The sequence below is a fragment of the Bacillus rossius genome, chromosome 7 (assembly GCF_032445375.1).
Source record: "Bacillus rossius redtenbacheri isolate Brsri chromosome 7, Brsri_v3, whole genome shotgun sequence".
NCBI classification, from domain to species: domain Eukaryota; kingdom Metazoa; phylum Arthropoda; class Insecta; order Phasmatodea; family Bacillidae; genus Bacillus; species Bacillus rossius.
The window spans coordinates 69,288,412-69,310,293 of NC_086335.1; the positions used below are offsets into that span (position 1 = coordinate 69,288,412).

A 21,882-nucleotide genomic window follows, 5' to 3' on the forward strand; every position below is an offset into this window, starting at 1 on the left:
GACACCACCCATCCACGCATCAACATCGGCAGGACGACAATACGTATATTAAGATTTTCAAAAGGTGCCATGTCCAGGACATGAGTCCTTTTGCAAATTCCCTAAATATTCATAGTGCATTTAACTGTGCTAAATTAATTGGACTTTTTCCTGCTGAATAGATAGCCCATACTTTATAAATCATTTACATTGTCATAACTCATTTTCGCCAAAAAGTGGACTGTGTACCTTTTTCAAATTCCTGGTTAAATTGTTAAGCCTTAAGCACCCAATTACCAGGTGCTACCTTTTAATTGGGCACCTGGAACATGTTTTTAGCTTATAATAGAGCAAATTAAGTTAATATAAGTTTTTGGCGCCGACTCACAAAGGAGGCGAAACTTTCCCTACCTTGCGAGGCGACCATGTTCGGCAGTCTCCAACCACTCCGCGCCGGGTCAAGACGTGTGTCCGTGAGCAGCCTTTCACTTTGTTTCACCGATCGGTCATTCTGCAGTTATCTTAATACTTAAACCTTTTCTTTTATTTCACAGCTGCTCACGTCGACTCGGCGTGTATTTTGCGGGCCCGGGCTTATACCGACCGCCTTCGTTAGTGGTTCCGCACCGCGTCGCGGATCACGCCACGTACGGCACTGGCTGACTCCAGCCAACACGCTTTCGATAAACCACCGTGCATATGCCTGCCGGCTGCAACCACAAGTAAGTGTAATTTAAGGTCACGCTCACTGAGCCACCCGAAGACTCGGTACTGGCCATCTCCAGAACACTCGCAACCGCATCCCGCATGACTACCGCTGCGAAATGATTGTGTGATATTAGTGTCGTGTTTTGTTCTGTAAGTAACGTATGTTCATGTAACTGTTTCGCGTAGTGTTTGTAGCAGTTCTGCCACCGCGTAGAGTATACATAGGGAGTACCGCGTACCCATGCGTACCACCAGAGAAGTCCGTTAATTAAATGTAAATCCACATAACCGATTTCGCTTACAATTATTTCGCGCCACCCTGTCCTCCACACTGCCGAGCGGCCTCAGGGGATTTCAGGGTTGACTTCAAGCCACATACCTGGCGGGGCACGCAGGGGCAGAGTACCCACGACCCACCATCAATGGCCTAGTGTCTCACTAGCCTGCCCCCCCCTCCCCCCCGGACAGCAGCAGCACCGCGATGCCCGTAGTGCCCGTCAGGTACTTCCTGGGCCTTCTACAGAGGCCGGGTGACTGAAACATAAACGAACCTTTAATGTATTAAACTTTTAAAAATTACTTAAAATTTAAAATCAGTGTCCTGTTTGGTGCATTGACGTCACATTGCCAGGCGCAGCAGAACACACAAACAATAAAAGCAAAAGTGATCAAAATCCAATGTCTTTTTTTTTTTTTTTTGCCTAACCTAACTTAAAGCTATGAGTGTGCGGGAGGGGTCAGGCCGAAGCCTATACGCTCTAAACATGCACATTATTAATAATGCAGGAGAGGTAGCATGCGTCATGTGCTAGGAGGGGATTGGCAAGCCATGGCTGCGATTGGTGCCATGACTAACTCCCATCACTGACTATTCTAGACTAAAACTATGACGCCACTCCCGCTGCCTGGTTTTAGCTTTTTAATTAATTATTAGTATTGTAAAAGATCTCAGGGTTTTAACGGGGGTTCGGCCTCGTGGCTGCAGGCAGGAGTGCGTCTCGGAGTTTGAAAATTACGTTCAGAAATTACCTGGGCTGTTTAGGCCACCCAGGACGCCTTGAAAATAATTAATAAACAGATTATCAGAACACTGCACTTTATTCAACGTCGATACACTGGATGGTCCTTTTACTGGCCGCGTCCGTTGTCGTACCGCTGTGACACACGTAAACGCCGGTGAATAATACGCGCGACCAGGATAGATTGCAAAGTGGATCGACGGATTGAAGCTGTGGCTACGTGTCTCTGAGTAAGATTTAGCATACAGTCACGGAGTTGTGGACGCAACAAATTATACAGAAAAGTTAACTAATAGCGGAGTTCCCGTGATTAGGGTGGTTTGCAGTCTAGCTTGCGACAAAATTACAGACTCGAAAAGTTATGCAATCACGTCAGTGAGCGACGTACGCGTAAAGTCTCAATGCGTGGCAAGATGGTCACTTAAAACACATGTTACCAATTACACTAAAACATGATGAAAGTTACAATATGAAAGTTATTCAGTCTTTCACAAGATTCTCGACGATAATAATTAATTGGCTACTGGAGCCGAAAACTGCGTGCCAATATTACGCGGTCCTTAAACTGGACATGGCCTTACGTATTACGTTAAAAATCCCTAAAGGGAATTAAATATTAAGTTAAGTGTCGCACGAAGTATCGTGCGACTTAAGTGGGGTCGGCGCCGAGCTAATTGAAAGGTTTGTAGAAACTTACACTATTGCTGAAATGTTGATGAGAAACTAGAAGTGCTGGCCCGACGTTCGCGAAGCGTCCGACCCCTGTGAGCCCCCGATCCAGACTGAGCGCGAGACCGCCCGGCGGCCTCGCGTCTAAACGCGTGGAACGCGGGAAAACCGACCCGACCAGTTTTGGACTTAGAAACAAATTACACAACATATGCTTATAAGACAATTAGACATAATTACCCTTACATGAACCCTTCTTTTAAATTGTTATTAATTTGGTTGTTCTAATTAACAAAATAATCAAGAGTTTAATTAGGCGCATTGCCACACCCGGCCGGGCGCTGTCGTCGTCGCGGCGTTCGTTGCGGTGCACTTTCTTACACTTTGTGAAGATCATTCTCGGGCGTGTTCGTTGCACTTCGGAGCCAGTGTTGTTGTGGCATAACGACCGTTGCGGACCAGAGGGAGCACCGGCGGTTGGCGTCAACTAGGTAAGTTGGCCCCAGATAAAACCTGCATATACACAGGGAAAAAGCCTCGGCTCTTTCATGCGAGGTGTAAATATGATTAATTATGGATGCAGGTTGGTCACTGGAAACAGAAGGATGGATCTGGAAGAACAGTTGGACAGAGTAGAAAAGAGTCTACCATGCGGGGGTTGAGCACTTGGCATTGCTGTCCGCATTGGTTTGGTTGACACTGGTTGTTTTGGGGGCATCTTTCTGATGGCAACTGATTTGGGACTGCTTTGCCTAGGCTGGGTTGACCTCCATCAGAGGTAGTGTTTACAGGAAATACTTATCAATCTGAGGCCGAGTCTAGGTCACATAAACCAGTTACATCGATTTGGAAATTTAAGTACACTGCTGGGTTAATTTTTTACCCCCTTTTAATGTCTCCATTAAATCAATATATAAGTAAAGAACACACAATAGTTTTTCTGCAGTGATCATCGCGCAATCGATAGTCTACCTTGTGTTCGAGACCGATACACTAGCTGTGTTGCACTGTTCTGCCTTGGCTAGTGCATGGCCCTACCCCTGCTACACAAACCTGAGTGGGATGGTGATTGGACATTGTGCGAACAGAGGGAGCACTGACGGGTGTCGTCACAGTTAATTAAATACAAACAGAAAAAAATCCCAAGTACATGATTTTAATGTGTCAGCTGCAAAGAAGAATCAACGCGCTAAATTAACCCCTCTTACCATTTCCGCGGTACTAATGGTGTTTGTAGAACATGCCATATTACACTTATCTCATTCATGAGAACAAGGTGGATCGGCGAGCCAAGAATAGTATTTGATTCCCCGAAGCACGATGGTTGACTTCCAGAGAAGAGGTCGCCAGCTAATGTAAAAAAAAAAAATGTACTTGTCGCTGTACCATATAAATTTAATGTACAATGAAATAAATAAACAGAGCTTTGTAACTATCAATGTGGCGGTAAAGGGACCTTAAGGGTAGCTGACAGCACCAAACGAACCCCACCTTTTTATCTCTCTGATGCCATGACACAGGGAACTAGAATCCTGATGGTTGGTGTCATAAAAAAATAAAGTTAAAATTAAAATAAGTTGTAACTTGAAGTAAATTTTGTTACACTTTTTTTTAACCTTGCTGTGGTGAATTTTTCCTGGGTGGGTTTCTAGTTTTTGTATTTGCTAGGGATTTTCTCTCAAACGAGGGATAGAAATTTATTTAAAATATTTATTTTGGGTTGGCATTGTCAATGTGGTGAGAATTTGCTTTGATTGTTTATAAACAATGTCGTTTATTAATTTTGAGAGTGGTAAAGTTATCGACGATAAACGAGACGCGTTAAGGAAAGCTAGGGATAATGTTTTGAAAAAGGTCAAGTATGTTTGTTTACAGAATTAATTTTTGAAAATTTTTGACCTTTCAGCATCATCCCTGTGGTAAGGAGATTTTTAACTGTATTAAACTGACGCCGTCCCCACTACCTCTATTGAATTTTACGTGATTTTAGTATTGTTCGGAATCTCAGGGTAGGTTCGGCCTTGTGGCTAGAGGTAGCGGTTCAACGCAGTAGGGCCCCCCGAGCTGTTATGGCCACTCGGGACGCCTGAAAGAGAACACGAAAATACTGATTGATGTCTGATGAATTTATTACGGCACAGCCCTATACATAGTGCTGCCCGTCCTGGCCATAACGGTTGTCCCGAATTGAATAGTCACACGCGCGACCACTTCCACAGTGGCGGCTCACGATTTTATTCCCCGGTAAGGTCATACACTTGGGCACGATGCGCTGATTATAAAACTAACCCTTACACGACATATTAAAACCTGACAAATAAAACACTTTACAAATACACATTACGTATTACACTGGGCTAATGACACGTAGGCCCATAGCTCCGGCGACTCTACCTGACTCTTAGACTTGTCCCAGACACTGACTCGTTATTAAGTTTGCGTGCATGTTTTGCCTACTGGCTGCCCCGTGCGGGCTGAAACTAGTAGCCGGTTGGCTAAGTTATCGCGTGAAGCGCCGACGTAACATCTCGTAGATCACACACAGTGCTTACGTATTACGACGAACGCTCGTCTTGGAGCACTGAATAATTTAAGTTAAATACCTCATGGTAAGTCGAGGCCGACCACGGAACTGAAAGAAAAGGTTTACGAAAGATTACGACTATTGAAAACTACATATCAGTGAAAATGAAAGTTGCTGGTTCCATGTTGCACGAAGGCTGCCGGCCTCTATGAGCTCCGGAAGGATACTGCCGCTCTCACCGCGTGTGACCCCCCTCCCCCGCCAGCCCTCCCGCGGAAACGTGTGATTTTCGTGGGAAACTGAACCAGCCAGGTTCGGGACAAATCACACGGTGAAATTGGAGAAATTTTGGAGAAAATGAAGTGTTAAATAATGAAAATAATGTCTAATAATATCCTGTGGAAAAAAATACATACATTACATTTGTTGAAGTGCGGCGGAGGGATATGCCACACCCGGCCGGATCCTTCCGCCGACGTAGCACTTGTTACCTGGCGTTCGCCCCGTTGCACTTTTGACACTCCAGTGCGCGCACGAGCACGTTCGGTGCACACGCCTTCGTGAGACGTTGATGAGGCATAGCGGTCTATGCGACATAGAGGAGCATTGGCGGTCGGCGTCAAAACCTCTTATAAGTCCTAAACTGCCGCACCCCTATTGCCTCTTCCAACCTCCCGTTTAACTCCGGGTAATACCTCAGAGAAGCGACTTCTGAGAAATATGCGAATAATAACTTAAGTAAAACTCTGGTTAGGTTAGGTTAGCCACATCAATAATATGTAAAGACGTAATAATTTAAATATTTTTACAATAATTTACGTATCATTTAAATAGTTGACACAACCTAATGGAGTGCGAACACTGGAACTTGATTGACATTGAGTGACTTGTGAATAAATATTTTTAAGTGCAAGTGATTGGTGATAAGACATTTTTAAGTACAATTATTTATTAGTAATTAATAAAACTAATGAAACTTAATTGGACTATCCCTTACGAACCCAGTTCTCTCCAAATAAGCTCGTAACACTGTGTCACATCCTTTCTCCCCCTGCCGAACCATTATCTAAGTGTTACAAAAGGTTTTCCTCTCACTCTTGTGCCTAAATCAGCACTGGGACCATGCACACCGACTTAGTGCTATCAACAGTGCTGTGATAAAATAATTTACAATTGTCTGCTGCAATAGTGAAGTGCGGTAGGCCTACGAGTCATGATTTTGAATTTGACATTTTTAAAGTTATTGGTGACTGAATAATATCAGTGGTCAGGGAAATAATTTCCCCATGCCTGGAAAAGTCAAGGAATTTTTAATCACAGGTTTGCTAGCCACCCGTAGAATACCTAAACAATGAACTAGAATCATGAAAGTAGTGAAGAACATGGTAAAGGTATGCAATGCGGGTGGGCTCTTACCAAAAGAAATATTTAAGTTAAATTTCTTTAAAATACCTTTTTCATAGTTTTATTGGCCTAGTGTACTAACTAATGTTATCTACTTTTTTTTTTTTTTTTTTTTTTTTTTCCAAGTTTTGTTTGTGTGTAGGCAGAAGAAAAGTTTCATCAGCAGAAGGAGAAAGAAGAGAGAGCTAAGCGGCGTGGGGAAGACAAATGGATGCTTCCATCTTTGGAGAAGCGTTTGAAGGAAGAAGGAAAACCTAAGCAGAAGAAACACAAGAAGAAGAAGAAGAAAAGAAAAAGAACTACAGATTCTGTGAGTCTCATTTTTAATCGGATGTCTAGACTTTGTGAGATTCAAGTCTGTGTTGTTTAGGGTCTTGTAGCCTGGAAGGATTTGATCAGGTTAGAATATGTTTGATAAAGCCGTTACATATTCCCAAAATTTCAGTGAAACCTGAGCTCACCACCAGCGATAAGTACTCTCAGTGCCAATTCAAAATAGTGTGAAGCACACAGGTGTATGTACAACCCCCTCGGGTTCTCTGCCTGTCGTGTTAGTGCTGACTCTCATGTCTGATGGCATCGCCCGCCTGGCAGGCCTCACCTCCAGTGCTGGCTGTGTTCTGAAAGGCATGAGATTTTGAATTGCAGCTTTAATAAATTAACTAAAATTTCCTTCTTCGTAATATTAAGTGGGCTGGCTGGCAGCTTGGCGGGAAACGACTAAAGTCGCCCCCGAAACAACCAGTGCCACCCGGACCAATGCGGACAGCAATGTCCAAGCCCCCAACCCCCCCGCATGGTAGACTCTTTTCCACTCTGTCCAACTCTTCTTCCAGATCCATCCTTCTGTTTTCCCGTAAGCCTCCTGCTTGATACTAATGCATGAAATTTTGCATCCCGCATGTCAAAGCCCAGGGTTTTCCCTGTGTCTATGCAGGTTTTACCTGGGCCCAACTTATCTAGTTTTAGTCTAGTATAGTCAGTGAGGGGAGTTAGTCATGGCGCCAATCGCTGCCATGGTTGGCCAATCCCCCTCCTATCACATGATGCATGCTACCCCTCCTGCATGGCTAATACCCTGCATGATTAGAGCGTATGGGCTTCGGCCTGAGACGCACTTAGTCTCCCTCCCTAACCCGGAACCCTCCCCAACACACTTAGATTTAATTTAGGTTAGGAAAAAAAAAACCTGAGCTTAGGCTAAGTTCTTGTACTTCAGTGACACTGGTAAGACAGTGGTTCGCACGTTTCAGAACCTACCTGCTTGCTGTATAGGGTAGGTAGTGGGTGTGAGTGGTTGTAGGTGAAGAGTGTTAGTTTGGCAAGATGGTTTCACTTTTTGTTGGTATGTGTCTTCTTTTGTTTGCTTGCTCCACCGTCACAGATAGTCGCATAAGCACTGTATGTGAGGTTGCATCCAAGAGTGCTGATGCGTACAGGCTTAAAGCGAAAGGTCTCCGAGGTTTCGGTGCCGACTCGGTCCTCGCCTCGCCGCGGGGCGTGGAGACAGCTGGTGCAGGAACGCTGGCTTGTCCCCAGAGCACGCCGGAGGGGAGCAGCGACGAGGGGGAGTGGGTGGAGAAGGCGACCCCGCCCGAGGCAGTGGAGCGCGACAAGTGGATGAGCATGCCCATCGCGGTGCCGACCGTGGGCGTGCTCGAGGCTCGGGGAGGGTCTCGTCGTCGGGACGAGGAGGCCAAGAGGGCAGAGCGGGAGAAGATCATGTTGGACCGGGTGAGTGCTGCAAGTACCAGTGTTTCATCCCCAGATCACCACGGCTACAGGATTTAGTATCTGTTGCGGATATTTACCTTATTCTTTAATCAAGGAAAATGCTTGCACATTTTTCAAATCCCACATTAAGGAACCATTATTTTGTATATTCCGTTATTTAATTTTTTAATTGATTAAATCGGTGATTGTAGTTTGGGATGTTAACGGAGCAGTGCAAGTCCTTTGAGTGCTTTCAAGAATTTATACCAGGTGTTCCACATTAAAAATTATCCTGAAAATAATCATTTCAGCTGTTTTCACTGTGGTAAAAAAAAAACTAATTTTGAAAACGTAATACGGAAATAGAACTAAATACTCATCTGTGCTCAGCACCACTCGGATATCTTGAGCATTTGTCAAATCACATGGGTTTTTCCTGAAGCTCTGCACACTGTGTGGCCCTGATTCCCTGAAGAGAGAAGTAGTTCACATGCATCCTTATCACTGTCAGTGACTAGATTTGAAAAGCAGAATGATAACAAAGAATGAAAATAAATGTACAATCTTTGAAAACATGTGTACCCCTTCTGCACCAACTAAATGTTATTTTTACCCTTTCGTGGCTAGCGTCAACTGAGCCAGCAAATTCGTGGCTTCAGGTTGAGGATGGTCTGTGACGTTGTGGCGCGCCTGGGTGCATCCATCTATACTCGAGCTCTAGATGCTCGACAACGGCTTCCTGCCAATCACTGACCACACAATTTGACATTTCAGTTTGATTTATATTTTCAACTATTTGTTACCAATATAGAGATAGGCCTACACCATGTGGAACTCATTCACAAAAAGATTTATTGTAAAAATGTAACATGTATGAGGCTAAGACAATTTATTGAGACATTTAGATTTGGTTTATACAAAATTATTCACACATTCTTTTATATTTAACAAATAATTATTTTATTATTTATAATTATTTAATTGTTATATAACAATTAACTTTATGATCTAAAATTTAAAATTATTATATAATAAATTTCTATGCATATAAGTAATAGATCAACAAAGTGTTTTTAAAAAAGAATTTTTTAACTTAAAATTTTACTGGTTCATGTAAATTCACTGTCAGGTTATTTTATATTACTTGATTTTACATGGTTCCACGTCTGTTCCTTTATTTTACTGTATTTTGGATCAAGTTTCCTTGGACTCCTGTGAAGTGTGAAAATTAAGTTTCACTGTAGGTTAAAATTTGATCATAAAAAAATATTGTGATATTCGATTTAGAATTTGATTGGAATGAAGAAAGCAGCACTCGCGGAAACCCTACGCACCAGACGTGCTCGATCACCGGGGTGCTGACAGGCTGACGAGCCTTGCCGTGGTGACGAGCGTTGCCGTGGTGACGAGCGTTGCCGTGGTGACGAGCGTTGCCGTGGTGACGAGCGTTGCCCGGGTGACGAGCGTTGCTGTGGTGACGAGCGTTGCCGGGGTGTGCCGCAGCCGGGGCAGAGCAGCCGGGAGCTGAACCCCTACTGGCGGGACGGAGGCTCGGGGCTGCCGGGGGCCGAGACCCCGGGACGGGGCGGAGCGGGCGGCGTGGGCGACCGCGGGGCGGACTGGCTGCGACGGGCCCTCCAGCGTGTCCGGGAGCAGGCCTCGGAGCAGGGCCGGACTCCCGAGGCGGTCGCCGCGGAGCGCTGGGGCGTGAGTGAAGGGGGCAGCGACCCATATCTTGATTACTTGCATCTAGCCCATGCACGGCATGTATGTTAACCTTGCAAAGTGTCTCCATTTTTTTTTTTATCTGCAGTATCTGTTCTATAGATTAATGGGAATAATCAGGACTTCAAATACGTGCCTCAGTGCCTAGTTTAAAGTGCACACTGTAAAAATAAACTTTGAATTAATTAACAACAGGTGACAGGCCTTGGTACACCACGTGCTTGCTATGCCATAGAAGAGACAGACAACAACTAAGCACAATCCATGATCCATACCTGCTGAAAAAAATTATTCTAAGTCAAATTTTCTTCCCTGTCCCCTAATTGTAGTGGGCCTTCCACAGAGCGGTAATACAATCTAGCCCATGGGCACTTTTGAACGATAGGAGGCTTTCCCCCCTTCCTTTTTTTTTTCCATTTCCTTGGGATGAGTTTGAATTACGAGCAAAACTTTTGTTCTTGAATAATGAGTATGATACTCATGTTTGAAGACAAACATTTCATGTGTGATCTAAATACAGTTACTAGTAAATGAAAACTGTCAAAACATCGTTCGGTAATGTGATCAATCCTAATCTTGTTATTACAAAAAAAAACATAATTTTGTTTTTTCCTTGGGGTTCTTATTCAAAAAGGTTTTGAAAATCTTTCACTATCAAGTAAACTTCAAAATATTTACACATTTTAATTTACTAACCTGTGAAAAAAATTATCATAAGCTTCAAAGTGGAATAGTGCCATAGTGGAACACTAACCGCTATACACAAAATGCCATAAAATTACACAACAGTTGTATTATTTCAGCAGAGGCAGCTGATAGGATTTAAAGAATGCATTTTCCTTTCTGAAAGCTGTTAGTCATTTGTAAATTAAAAGCTCGCAGTTGTTCATCGCTGCGCGCAGTGTACCGGAGCAAGCGGAGTCGTCACGTCCTCTTGTGGCGACTCCCTGGCTGCTCTCGGAGCTGATGTCTGAGTGGCTGGGACCCGCCAGTGATGCCTGGTTGTCCCGGCAGTCGCTGGAGAGGCTGGAGGCGATGCTGGCGGAGGCGGAGGGCCGCGACGGGGACTCGGGGCGGAGCCGAAGGGGGCGGAGCGAGCGGGACGGCCGGGCCCCGGGGGCGCGGGAGAGGCGGGACTTCAAGCGGCCGGGCGAGGGAGCGCCCGCCGGCCGCGACAGGGTGCACAACTCGACGGACCGCCGGTGGAAGAAGAGCGACGCCCAGCCCCGCGAGGCGAGCCAGCCCCGGCCCCCGTCCCGCTCCTCCTCGTCCGACTCCGAGGCCGCAGGAGCGGGCGAGCGGCCGCCGCAGCAGGACTGCCAACCGCTGACGGACAAGGAGCTCAACGAGCTGGGCGCGAGGCTCGTCAAGGCTGAGATACTGGGGAACGAGGTGAGAATCAGTGCGACTGCATGCCCTGGCCAGTTAAAACAACGGACTGTGTGGTATCACATTAAGCATTCTATGTATATTAATTCTTAATGGAGGTAAATGGTGCATTGGCAAGGTACTAGAGTTGCAGTCTAGAGTACCTGGGCTTGGGGTGTAAGGAGGCCTGTGCGAATATTCAAAATTTGTTATACAAATAAAAATAATAAACTGTTCGATTCTACCTCGAATACTAATACTTTGAAATAACTAATACTTCGAAATAACAAATAGTTGCTTGCTTACGAATATTTCACATAGCTTACCTCTTGAGTTTGTTTTGCGTGTAAATAAATATACACAATCAATTTAACACCATGCGTCACAGTAGCAGCTTACTTGCTGAATGTATCTATAATGAAACAGATGTTGTAACTCAAAAAATACATAAAAAATGTAAATAATGGTTTCAGATTTTAGTAGAATCATGTTTATAATATTATATGTGTTTTTATCCGGCTGCTGTTACTAATGAAAAAATATGACTAAGTAATTTTAAAATAATTTTTTTCCAAATTAGTGATAAAATTAGCTCCATATTAAATATTTGAACCCTACTTAGTCACACATTTTCATTATTAACAGCAGCCAGATAAACATATTTTAGTTCAGCCTTATTAAAAACTTGATTCTCCTAAAATGGATTACGTTGAATTTTATGGTATTATGCAGTTGTTGAAAATATTCTGGATCAATATATAGAGTAGTAGGTTCTAGAAAATATGGTGAATAAGAACTGATATGAAAGGTTGGTTTTTAGGTTAGGTTATGTTAAGTACAGTTGAAAGCACAATTTTTCATTTTATAATTACATATAACATTTAACAAATATTTCACATATAATTATTATAGCTGACTCTAACTAACCAACCATTCATTTTAGTTTCATTTGTCTAATTTCTCAGAAGCCACTACACTACACATTTACATTTTCTTTCCCCATTAGTTAGTTGTATGATGTGAAAAAAAAAACTTTTAGTTGGATTCTAATTCTCATTCTTACTATTCAAATTCAATATTCGTGTTACAGAATAAGTGAAGAATGGATATCGGCACAGGCCCAGTTGTAAGCCAGTCCTGTGTTGCAGTCGCTGGCCGCGGAGCTGAAGCAGCGGCTGGAGCGCGGCCGTGCCGCGAGGGCCCGGCCCTCGGGAGCGGGGGCAGAGGCCCGGGAGGAGACGGTGCTGCTCACCAGGACGGGAGCCGGGGGCCTGGTGCACCCCCTGCCCCCGCCGGGAGCCCCCGAGCCGTCCGGCGGCCGGCGCAAGCGGCAGAGGGCGGGCACGCACGTGGACGGCAAGCGGGTGCGCTACTTCGCGGACGACGACGAGTTCACGCTCCAGGAGATGGTGAGGGGCGAGCGCTCTGTACGCTAACCTGCCCGTGTTACTTCAACCCGCCGTCGCGGTCCGGCGTTTCCCTGACCTGCGTCGTGTCTTGTTCCAGTTTGAACGCGAGAAATTGACGACCGTCGACGATCAGAATGAAATGTTCTCGAAGATGGCAGCAAAGGTTTGTGTCATAATCGTAACAAAGAAGGTGTTTCCCGCTCCGGGAGGAAGAGCGTCTGTGTGGTTGGTGGATCACCGGGGTCTCTGTCGCAGGGCGCGGGGCGCACGGGCAGCGAACACGACGTGGACGACGTGTGCGAGGAGCGTGCCAGCCTGAAGGAGAGCGAGGGGCGCGCCCAGGCACGGGAGCACGGCCGTGCCGTCGCGCAGCACCGGCGCACGGAGAGGGCGCTGGAGGGCTGCGCGCTGTGCCTCGACGGCAAGCTGATGCTGAAGCACTTGCTGGTGGCCCTCGGCTCCAAGGTGAGTCCCCGTCCCGATCACAGCGGGAGCCATTACCCTGCGATGTGTAGATGTGTAGTGAACTTAAACTTTCCATTAAACCTTTTTTTCTTTCTGTGTTTTTATAATGACCAAACGGTACTTACTTTCTGGACGCGCCTCGTAATTTAGTTAAAATAGCGTGTGGCCGAAAGGGGAGGGTAAAAGGCAGAAGGAGCAAGCGGTAAACGGGGTGGAGGGGGAAAGGGACAAGCAGGACACTCCGCCTGTCGGGTGCACAGTAGCATCTGTCCGCTCGTCTCCAGGCCAACAGTGGCGAGAAGGTTCCAGTCGCCGGTTCAAGTTGCTTTTGGTTGAAATGTATGTATTTTGCATGTGGATTACTCGGGTAGCTTGTCGGCACTCCGGCTGATTGATGGTCCGTGTCCTCGCCGTGTTGTTTGAATGGGGGGGGTTGGGTGTTCCGGGGGGCAGGTGTTCCTGTCGCTGCCGCCGTACCAGTCGCTGACGGAGGGGCACTGCCTGCTGGCGCCCGTGCAGCACGCCGCCTGCGCCACCGCGCTGGACGAGGACGTGTGGGCGGAGATGCAGGTGCGCTCCCGGGCGACCGGTCACCTTCCTGTCGGCTGCCATTCATTTTATCTTTTCCTAACCTAACTATTAACCAGGGGCGCAACAACAGGGGGGGGGGAAGGATATTTTGCGCCCTCCCCCCCTCCCTCTGAAACCTTGATGTAGGGGCAAACGGGGGCAAAGAAATTGCTGTGTTATCAATTTTTAGATAATAAAACTGCTTAAATAGCACCATTTTCCACCTTGAAACACAGTTTTTCCCGGGGGAGGACCCCCGGACCCCCCGCTTCAATAGGAAGGATCGAAGATTCTTTATAAATAGGTATATTGCCCCCCCCCCCCCCTTGTAAATTTAGTTTTTGCGCCCCTGCTATTAACTGAGTGTGTTTGGGAGGGGTCTGAGTTGGGGATAGACTCCAAGTGCGTCTCAGGCCGAAGCCTATACGCTCTAATCATTCAGGGTTTAAGCCATGCGGGAGAGGTAGCATGCATCATGTGCTAGGAGGGGGATTGGCCAGCCATGGCTGCGATTGGCGCCATGACTAACTCCCCTCACTGACTATTCTAGACTATAAACTAGATAAGTTGGGTCCCAGGTGAAACCTGTATAGACACAGGGAGGCTGTCATTATGTGATCGGCAGGGGCAAGACTGTATGGTGAACAGCAGTCAACTGAAGTAACAGCAAATTTGAAAGTCATTACAAACCACCAAACACCGAAATGCAAGGCAAAGGTCACGTCAGTTTGCCTCGTTTTGTTTTTTAAAATATAGAACTCACTTGATAAATCTTTGAAACAAAATATCATGTGCCAAGTAAAAATATTTAATCAGTAATGTATGGTTTTTCAAAGTCAAGTCAAGTAAATAAAAGCAGTCTATAGCTGAGACCATACAGATTAATTAAATAAAAAATGTTTTTTTTCTACTGCTTAAAACATTATGTAGGATTGATAGGTGCAAGTTACACCATTTGGTGTTCTAATATTTGAGCAAGTTTACTTGAAAAATATAAAACTATAAAATAATGACTAAACATTGCATTTTAAAAAATTAATTGTATTTTTTATTTTTATTGTTTTAACTTTCTCATGAACTAAGGAATGTTACAGAATAAATTTGAATGTTTCAGATGTGGTTTTTCATTCAACGTTGTTATATGTATGTACGTAATAGTGGTTTATTTACACATTTTAAGGGTCTTGCAACAAATTAATTGTTTAAGCAGTTGATCAATGTAAAATGTGCTTTATACGTACCTATTATCACAAGTGCTTTAATTTTTAGTGATGACAATTTAGTGATGACAATGATGAAATGTAGTAGTTTATTACAGGGGCATAGCCAGGGGGGGGGGTTTAGGGGTTCAAAACTCCCTCCTTAGCACCAAATCTTTAATTAATTTCTTATTACTCACTCAAATAAATTTCATATTAAAATTAATAAAAATTTTACCATTACAATATTTAAATTTAAGTACCGAAAACTGCTAAAATAGCACTATTTTACACCTTAAAATCCAAAATTTCCTGGGGGAGGATTTAATACGGGGGGGGGGCATGCTTCTTAACACCCCCCATACACAAATCCTGGCTACGCCACTGGTTTATGACATCATCAGTGGTGGAAGTCGGACCAGCAGCGACGAGCGAGGGCACGTTGTGTTGGGGGCGACAGTCGTTCCGGAAGGCGCTGACGGCCATGTTCGGGAAGATGGACCAGGACGTGGTGTTCTTCGAGACGGCCGTGCGACTGCGCCAGTTGCCCCACATGGCGCTGCACTGCGTGCCCTTGCCGCGCCAGGCTGGCGACCTCGCCCCCATCTACTTCAAGGTGCGTGCCCTAGAGTCACAAAGTCCCAGTATGGGAGGTAACAATTTGCTGCACCAGTTCGCTAACTTGCCTCTTGTTCATCAATGTCGCAACTGAGTAGCGTTGGTTAGGCGATGCTGCGTAAGCAAGAAAAATTATTATAATTCGTGGGCATGCAAGGAAAACCCTTTAAGAGGCCACTCCAGTGATTCAGGGGCACTACGCAACCCGCGTTAACCTCATAAGATTCAATGCTATTTTCATTTTGCTTATAAATAATTAACTAATATAGATTTCGAAATGATGCTTGCTTGATATGTAAGACAACGATGCTCTTATCGAAGCCCCTTTCTTCAAAAACGTGCATAAATTATGGTTCAAACCTAGACAATACACTTATTCATATTAGTAAAGATTGGTATAAAACCATATCTATGTTTTAAAGTTAAAATTAGTATTTTGTATTGTCTGTAATTTACTGTAATGAGTATGTTTGTAACAAGTCATCTGTGACAATAAAACCATAAATAATTTATTTGTAAGACATAGAACATATAAGGTTCCAGTTTCTATTTGTGAATGAGGTATGTACCGAAAAAGGCACTGAATTTATAAAAGATAATGGAAATCCCCAAAAAGTTTATAGTTATCAAGAATTTTTTTTTAAGTCACCAAAATTTGCTGCTTTTAATTGAAACTTCTTTAGAACAAGTTGGTTAGAAACAGTCTGGCCAAAGAATCATTGGGTGTGATTTCTTAAATTTTTTTTTTTTGTATTTTTTAAGTTATTTACCAATATTTAGGGAAAAGATTATGTGGTGAATTGCGATAAAACCGAAATAACACCGAAAAGCATATCGGACAACATCAAAATTCAAGTTAACTCTCCATGTAGCACCAAAATGCAAGTTATAGCATGGAATTAAGCAGCATTTAACCTAAACTTAATTCACACATATAAAAATACTTATATTATAATATTTTTAAATTCAAGTAATGTCAATCCCAGACAAAAAATTATATCAAAGTACGTGGATCAAAAATAAATAAATAAATTTTATTGTGCATCACTTATTAAATCACTTTTAAACCACAAATTTTTGCTATTTTATTTTTATTGTTCTGAATACATATGTTTAAGACCAATTTATTATAAATTATTTTATTGTAAAAATGCAGCATATAAATTTTACCTCTATTTTGGTGAAGTGTCACAAAACAGCTTTTATAAGAGCAAAAACAATAACACCGAAATCTTCTGTTTTAAAAACTAAATTGGTCTAAAAATTAAACCAATAAATCTTGTCTCTACCAATATTTTTTTTATAGTGAAGTTGATTGTCGAAAGATTGTAATTAAAGTTTCCTTGAGAAGGCTGCTTCTATTCACCCTCAGTTTCTACCCGCCGGTCCCACAGTGTTTAGACCAGTTGTAATACGCTTCTCAGGAGAAATGATAAATTCTGGGCGGGCTGTATTTTGGACTAGAGCCGCCAGGGGTTTGTTTCATGAATTTTCCATCGTGCTGGACTGTAATGATGTATATGAAATAAAATAATTTAACAAAATTGATGTTCGATAAACTCAGCCCATCGTTAACAGCCGCTGGTTCAACTGACTATTTCAGCATCGGAGAGAAAATCCTTGTCCATTACCATGCAACTTTCTGCATTCCCCGTGGCTTCTCGCGAGGTAGACGGTTGAAGCTCGCTCGAGCGCAAATTTCATTTCTCGTTCGGGGTTTTGTATTGCTTCACTGTCTCATTTCTCTCGGCTAATTATTTGCCTCATTCGATACCTACGACACTTCTCTGCATTTTTAATTGCTTCTGCTCTTGTTTCCTTTCTTTCCTCTAACACAACATGTTTTCGCTTAGGCATTTTGCGATTAATGGCTCCGAAACCGAAGTTCGTAACTTTATAGTTATTCCAATCAACTAGCACAACTCAGTGCTCACTCAGGAGCAAATAAAAGTTCAAATCACGCAACTCTGTCTATTACTCTTGCAGTCACAGCTCTCACTGACTTCGATTCCACGCTCCCCACCAATGCTCATTACGTCATCACTGCAAATGTGAACCGGGTGAGTCATACGTGACGAACACGAGCAAAGTCCGCTCTACTGAGATATTTTTTACTTCAACTCTGTAGCTGTCATAGTTTACGAGTGTTGAGCGGTGTCGAATCCTCAGCCGAAGCGACACCCAACCCGAGATTTCTGTCGGAAATGCGTGTCTAAACCGCGGACGAGGATGGGGAACGCAAGCAGCGTGTGCTGTAAGTGGTGTGTGAAGGGGCCGCCAGCCCTGAGACGCGCTTGCGTGCTGCAGAAAGCCATCCTGGAGTGCGAGACGGAGTGGGCGACCAACAAGAAGCTGGTGGAGCTGGCCGGGCGGGACGTGCGTCGCGCCGTGCCCCGGGGGCTGCCCTACTTCTGCGTGGACTTCGGGCTGCAGGGCGGCTTCGCACACGTCGTGGAGGACGACTGCCTGTTCCCCGCCAACTTCGCTCAGGTCTCGCTCCATCTGGGTGACAGTTACATGTTCCCTCGTCAAGCTTCCTTCTCTTAACCAGGATCATGCCCTAACGGGATCAATTGCCTGGGGGAGTATTGATGTCAATTAGAGGTGTGAACCTAAGTACATGTCTGTTTCATAAGAAATGTCACCGTGTTAAATAAAGTAATTACACTTTACTTTTGAAGTTATACTTCTTTAGGCACATAATGAAAAAAAAATTATAATTAATTTTATGATGTGCATATGCACCAAGCAACAAAAATTGACAGGATGAAAAAAATGCTATATACACATAAAAATTATTCATGTGCTTTTAAATCATATACTTACAGCGACTAATCAAGAGTCCTGACCTCCCTGGGCTAATTATGAGGATGCGAGTTGGTGTGTTACGGTCGCCCTAAAGAAGTAGTATGTTAGTTCTGACTTTGCTTACTAGTTTGAAAATTTTAACATGGTTCATACTACCTATAAAAGTTAAAAATCAGGGAGTCCCAAGCTTTTTTCAGTTCACGGCGCATTTAGTTTTAGTGTTTCGTCTCGGTCTAGTTGAAATATGTAGGGTAGATGAAATGATGCTAGATCAATAGCGCATGCGAAGACACGATCCTCGCGCCCTAGGCTGCAGCCTAATTAGCCTAAGGGTTAATCAGACCCTGTATACTTAAGTGAGATTGATGTTGAATTCTGGTCCACACAATTAAAAGCATGTGTTGATTGTGTGGGCAGGAGATCATCGGTGGGATGCTGGATCTGGACCACGGCGTGTGGCGGAAGCAGCGTCGAGAGAACTTCGACGCGCAGCGCAAGAAGGTGGTGCAGTTCGCGCAGTGGTGGAAACCGTTCGACTTCACGCGCGACGGTCGAAGCAGCTCTTGCTCGGACAGCGACTGAGCCGCTCTCTCCGGCTTGTTTGTTTGTACATAGCGTTATGTAAATAAACATTTCTACCTTGTGGTATTCCTGTATCGAATGTAAATTAAAATTTCCACATATTATTATTTTCTAAATTCATTAAATTGTTATGGCTTTTATTTTTGGTTTGTTCGAGTAGCATCTGAAGAGAGATTAGTTATGTACTTTTTATGTTTTTATCATCAAAAATATGCTTTAGGAATAAAAAAAAATTTATTAGACAGGCACTAACATAAATAAAAAATTAAGTTGTAAAAACTAAATTTCATTATTTTGTAAATATGGGAAAGCCAGATGGGAAGGTTGTAAGAAAGTATTGGTGAAGCTTCTCTGAATTGTATAGACAAGTGAGACGGAACTGGACGTATAGTATAAAGTGAGGGAACTAGACATGGGATAATGCTGACAAATGGAAGTGTTGAACCCGGTGTTATGTTGCTCGAGTAATCATCCCAAAACTTTGCGAAGAAGAGTTGCAGCTGTGAGGTCCTCAAAGAGTGTGGTTGGAAACACGTGTTCGTCCTGGAACTCCTCTGTTTAGTTCAACTTCTTGTTTAAGGCGATTGGTGCATGGAAAATATTGCGACGAAACTAATTGAACATTACATATTTACTTTTGTTTCTCCTTTTTAAGTAATGAATATACATTAGTTATTTTTCAAATATATTTTTAACTGAGTTATGGGCTTGTAAACGTGACCTACAGAGGCATCTAGACACTTTAGTAAGCAACTATCCAAAATTCATTGTTTTCTGAGTGGTGACCGTTTTTTACTGTGCTCCAATCGCCTTAATCGCCGTGCGAAGCGAGTTCTTCTAATCAACCTGAGCAAAATTGGCTTTGAACCGTTAATTGGATCTTTTCAATAATAAAATTTGGTAGCAGGTGTGAAGGGCCAGTAGAATTTTCAAGTTTGTATATGATCTAAGTTGGTAGAGGGGTTGTTGATATGTTGGAATCAGAGTTAGTATTTTTATGAGTTTATCATATCAGTGGGGTTATCCTATGAGAGTATTTTGTAAATTTAATAACTATTCTTTCGGCTTTATTTTTTTAGTCAATAATCCAAAATATAGTGAAAATTTCATTTAGTAAGCTGCAGTTGAATCAAGATGGGGTTAAAATTTACTAAGTCAAATAAAATTCATTACAAAAGTATTCACACATTCACTTTTATAACTACAACTACGATACTGTGTGAGGTCTTGGTTCGAGGAGGCAAACTGCTAGTTGATTGGAAATGACCACGTGTGGTGTTAAAACACTTATATGATGAACTTTCTTAATCTTCAAACAGCTCACTGTTAAGGAGATATTACAAATATTCTTGAGATTGATACATTTTTATTGAAAAATAATGCAAAGCAGAAATTGTTGACATCACTAGTAAGCTCCAGGCACCTACATCTAATAGTCAACAAAGTCATTAGAGATGATATGAGAATGTAGCAGCAAAGAAATGCATGGTTTGGGAAAAAAACATGAGTGCCCCGAGAAAACTCATCAGCTCATGTCATCAGCCCATGGTAACGTCTGCTGCAATTTCTGTCAACATTAAATTTGGAATTGAATCCTCCTTAGTTAGAACCTGACTTCTCGCTTATCGTAACCCCATTTGGTACAGTTCATTAATACAATATTAATAAATGTGGTCACCTAAAGCCCGTGTGCATAACTGTATGTCGTAGAACCCTACAGGTCATCAGGGAAGAATAAACCATTAATTATGGAGGCCTCCAATTTCTGTGTCACATGGGCGTATATGCATGTATTCACATCTCACCAATCATGTTTCGTGTGGAGAACAAACAGAAGGTGTTCATGATAAAACATAACAATTAATGTTTGTTCAATTGGAAAGTAACCTCCAGTTAAACTTACCATATTACACTTCTTTTTATTTTATGTGATCACTGGTAACATTTATGAACAAAACTTGAATCACATATGACATACACACTATAAATATATGATATTGCAGACAGGGTTTATTATTCGTTCAGAGATTCTCAAGCAATGTTCATGTTGATTAGTTAGTAATTTTGACTTGCAATTTGGTAGGTTTCAACTGAGACATATTCACCATTCACATCTTTCACTCTCTCACAGATAATCAATTTGGTTAGTATTGAATATTGAAAAATAGATTTTAAAATGTACATAATTAGAAGGTTATCAATTTTATTAAATACATCTTTCAAATACATAAAGCCATTTATACCAACAAAATATAACAAATTTCAACTGATGGTTTATACTAAAATAATCATTAAAAATTATTAAGTCAATTTAATTGGTAACAGAATTCAATTTGTTATCTTTAAAAGATTTGTGCAATGGGAGCGCATGACTTGATGTAAGTTTTTGGACATACGCCATTGCTAAGAACTTTTTCTGCAGTCGCACCTGTGTTTCCATACCATGTGCGTCTCTGCCTGAGGACGGGAGCAGATAGCAGTTCCCGAAACGTCGCTTGTTTCTGTTTTGGTAAAACTATTGTATTTTTTTGTCTTTTCCTTTTGTCGTGTTTTTGTCTCGTTTCAACTGTTGTGCTGAATTATTTTGGTTTCAATATTTTTGTGTTGTCATCATTTGTGTGTTTTTTTGTTCACTTAGTACTTTTTTCTTTGTTTGTTGACCATATTTCTGTTTCGGAATATTTTGTGGTGTTTATATTCTTGTTGACAACAGCAATTGTTTGCTTAATTTTGTGTGTTTTTTGTCTTTCGTGTGTATTTTTATTTATTTTATTTATTAGTTTTTCTTCAACAGAAAAAGTTCTTAGCAATGGCGTATGTCCAAAAACTTACATCAAGTCAGAATTCAATTTGGTTGCCATGCCTATTTTATGCATTAAAAATTTATTAATAACACAGCTAACTTATTTTTATTTTAAAAGTAAAAAGTAACATTGAAAATTCATGTTTTTTTTTTTTAATATTATGAGTTTTCTTAAATAAAAATACAGAAATCTAATTCACAAAATATGTCATCATTTTCAAACAATATCAGATGATATAACACTGAAATCTGCCAAATTTGAACACTGCACCCACTTATTGGGTGTTCTGGCAATCCAGAAGTTGGGGTTCCTCTAACC

The 21,882-nt window shown here is 42.6% G+C and overlaps 1 protein-coding gene across 2 annotated transcripts; it reads left to right on the forward strand.

Annotated features, from left to right (window-relative positions):
* The first annotated feature begins 4,080 nt into the window (after nucleotides 1–4,080).
* Nucleotides 4,081–18,864, forward strand: LOC134534316 (CWF19-like protein 2). Of its 2 annotated transcripts, none has more exons than XM_063372699.1 (12): nucleotides 4,081–4,229; nucleotides 6,446–6,613; nucleotides 7,843–8,037; nucleotides 9,520–9,723; nucleotides 10,756–11,133; nucleotides 12,258–12,518; nucleotides 12,616–12,681; nucleotides 12,774–12,983; nucleotides 13,437–13,553; nucleotides 15,213–15,368; nucleotides 17,678–17,860; nucleotides 18,596–18,864. In XM_063372699.1, the coding sequence occupies exons 1-12, from the start codon at nucleotides 4,143–4,145 to the stop codon at nucleotides 18,758–18,760; spliced, it is 2,190 nt and encodes a 729-aa protein (XP_063228769.1). In that variant the 5' UTR covers nucleotides 4,081–4,142; the 3' UTR covers nucleotides 18,761–18,864. The 2 variants fall into 2 exon arrangements, with proteins under 2 accessions (XP_063228769.1, XP_063228770.1); XM_063372700.1 differs by having other exon boundaries at nucleotides 4,196–4,294.
* Nucleotides 18,865–21,882: the final 3,018 nt, after the last annotated feature.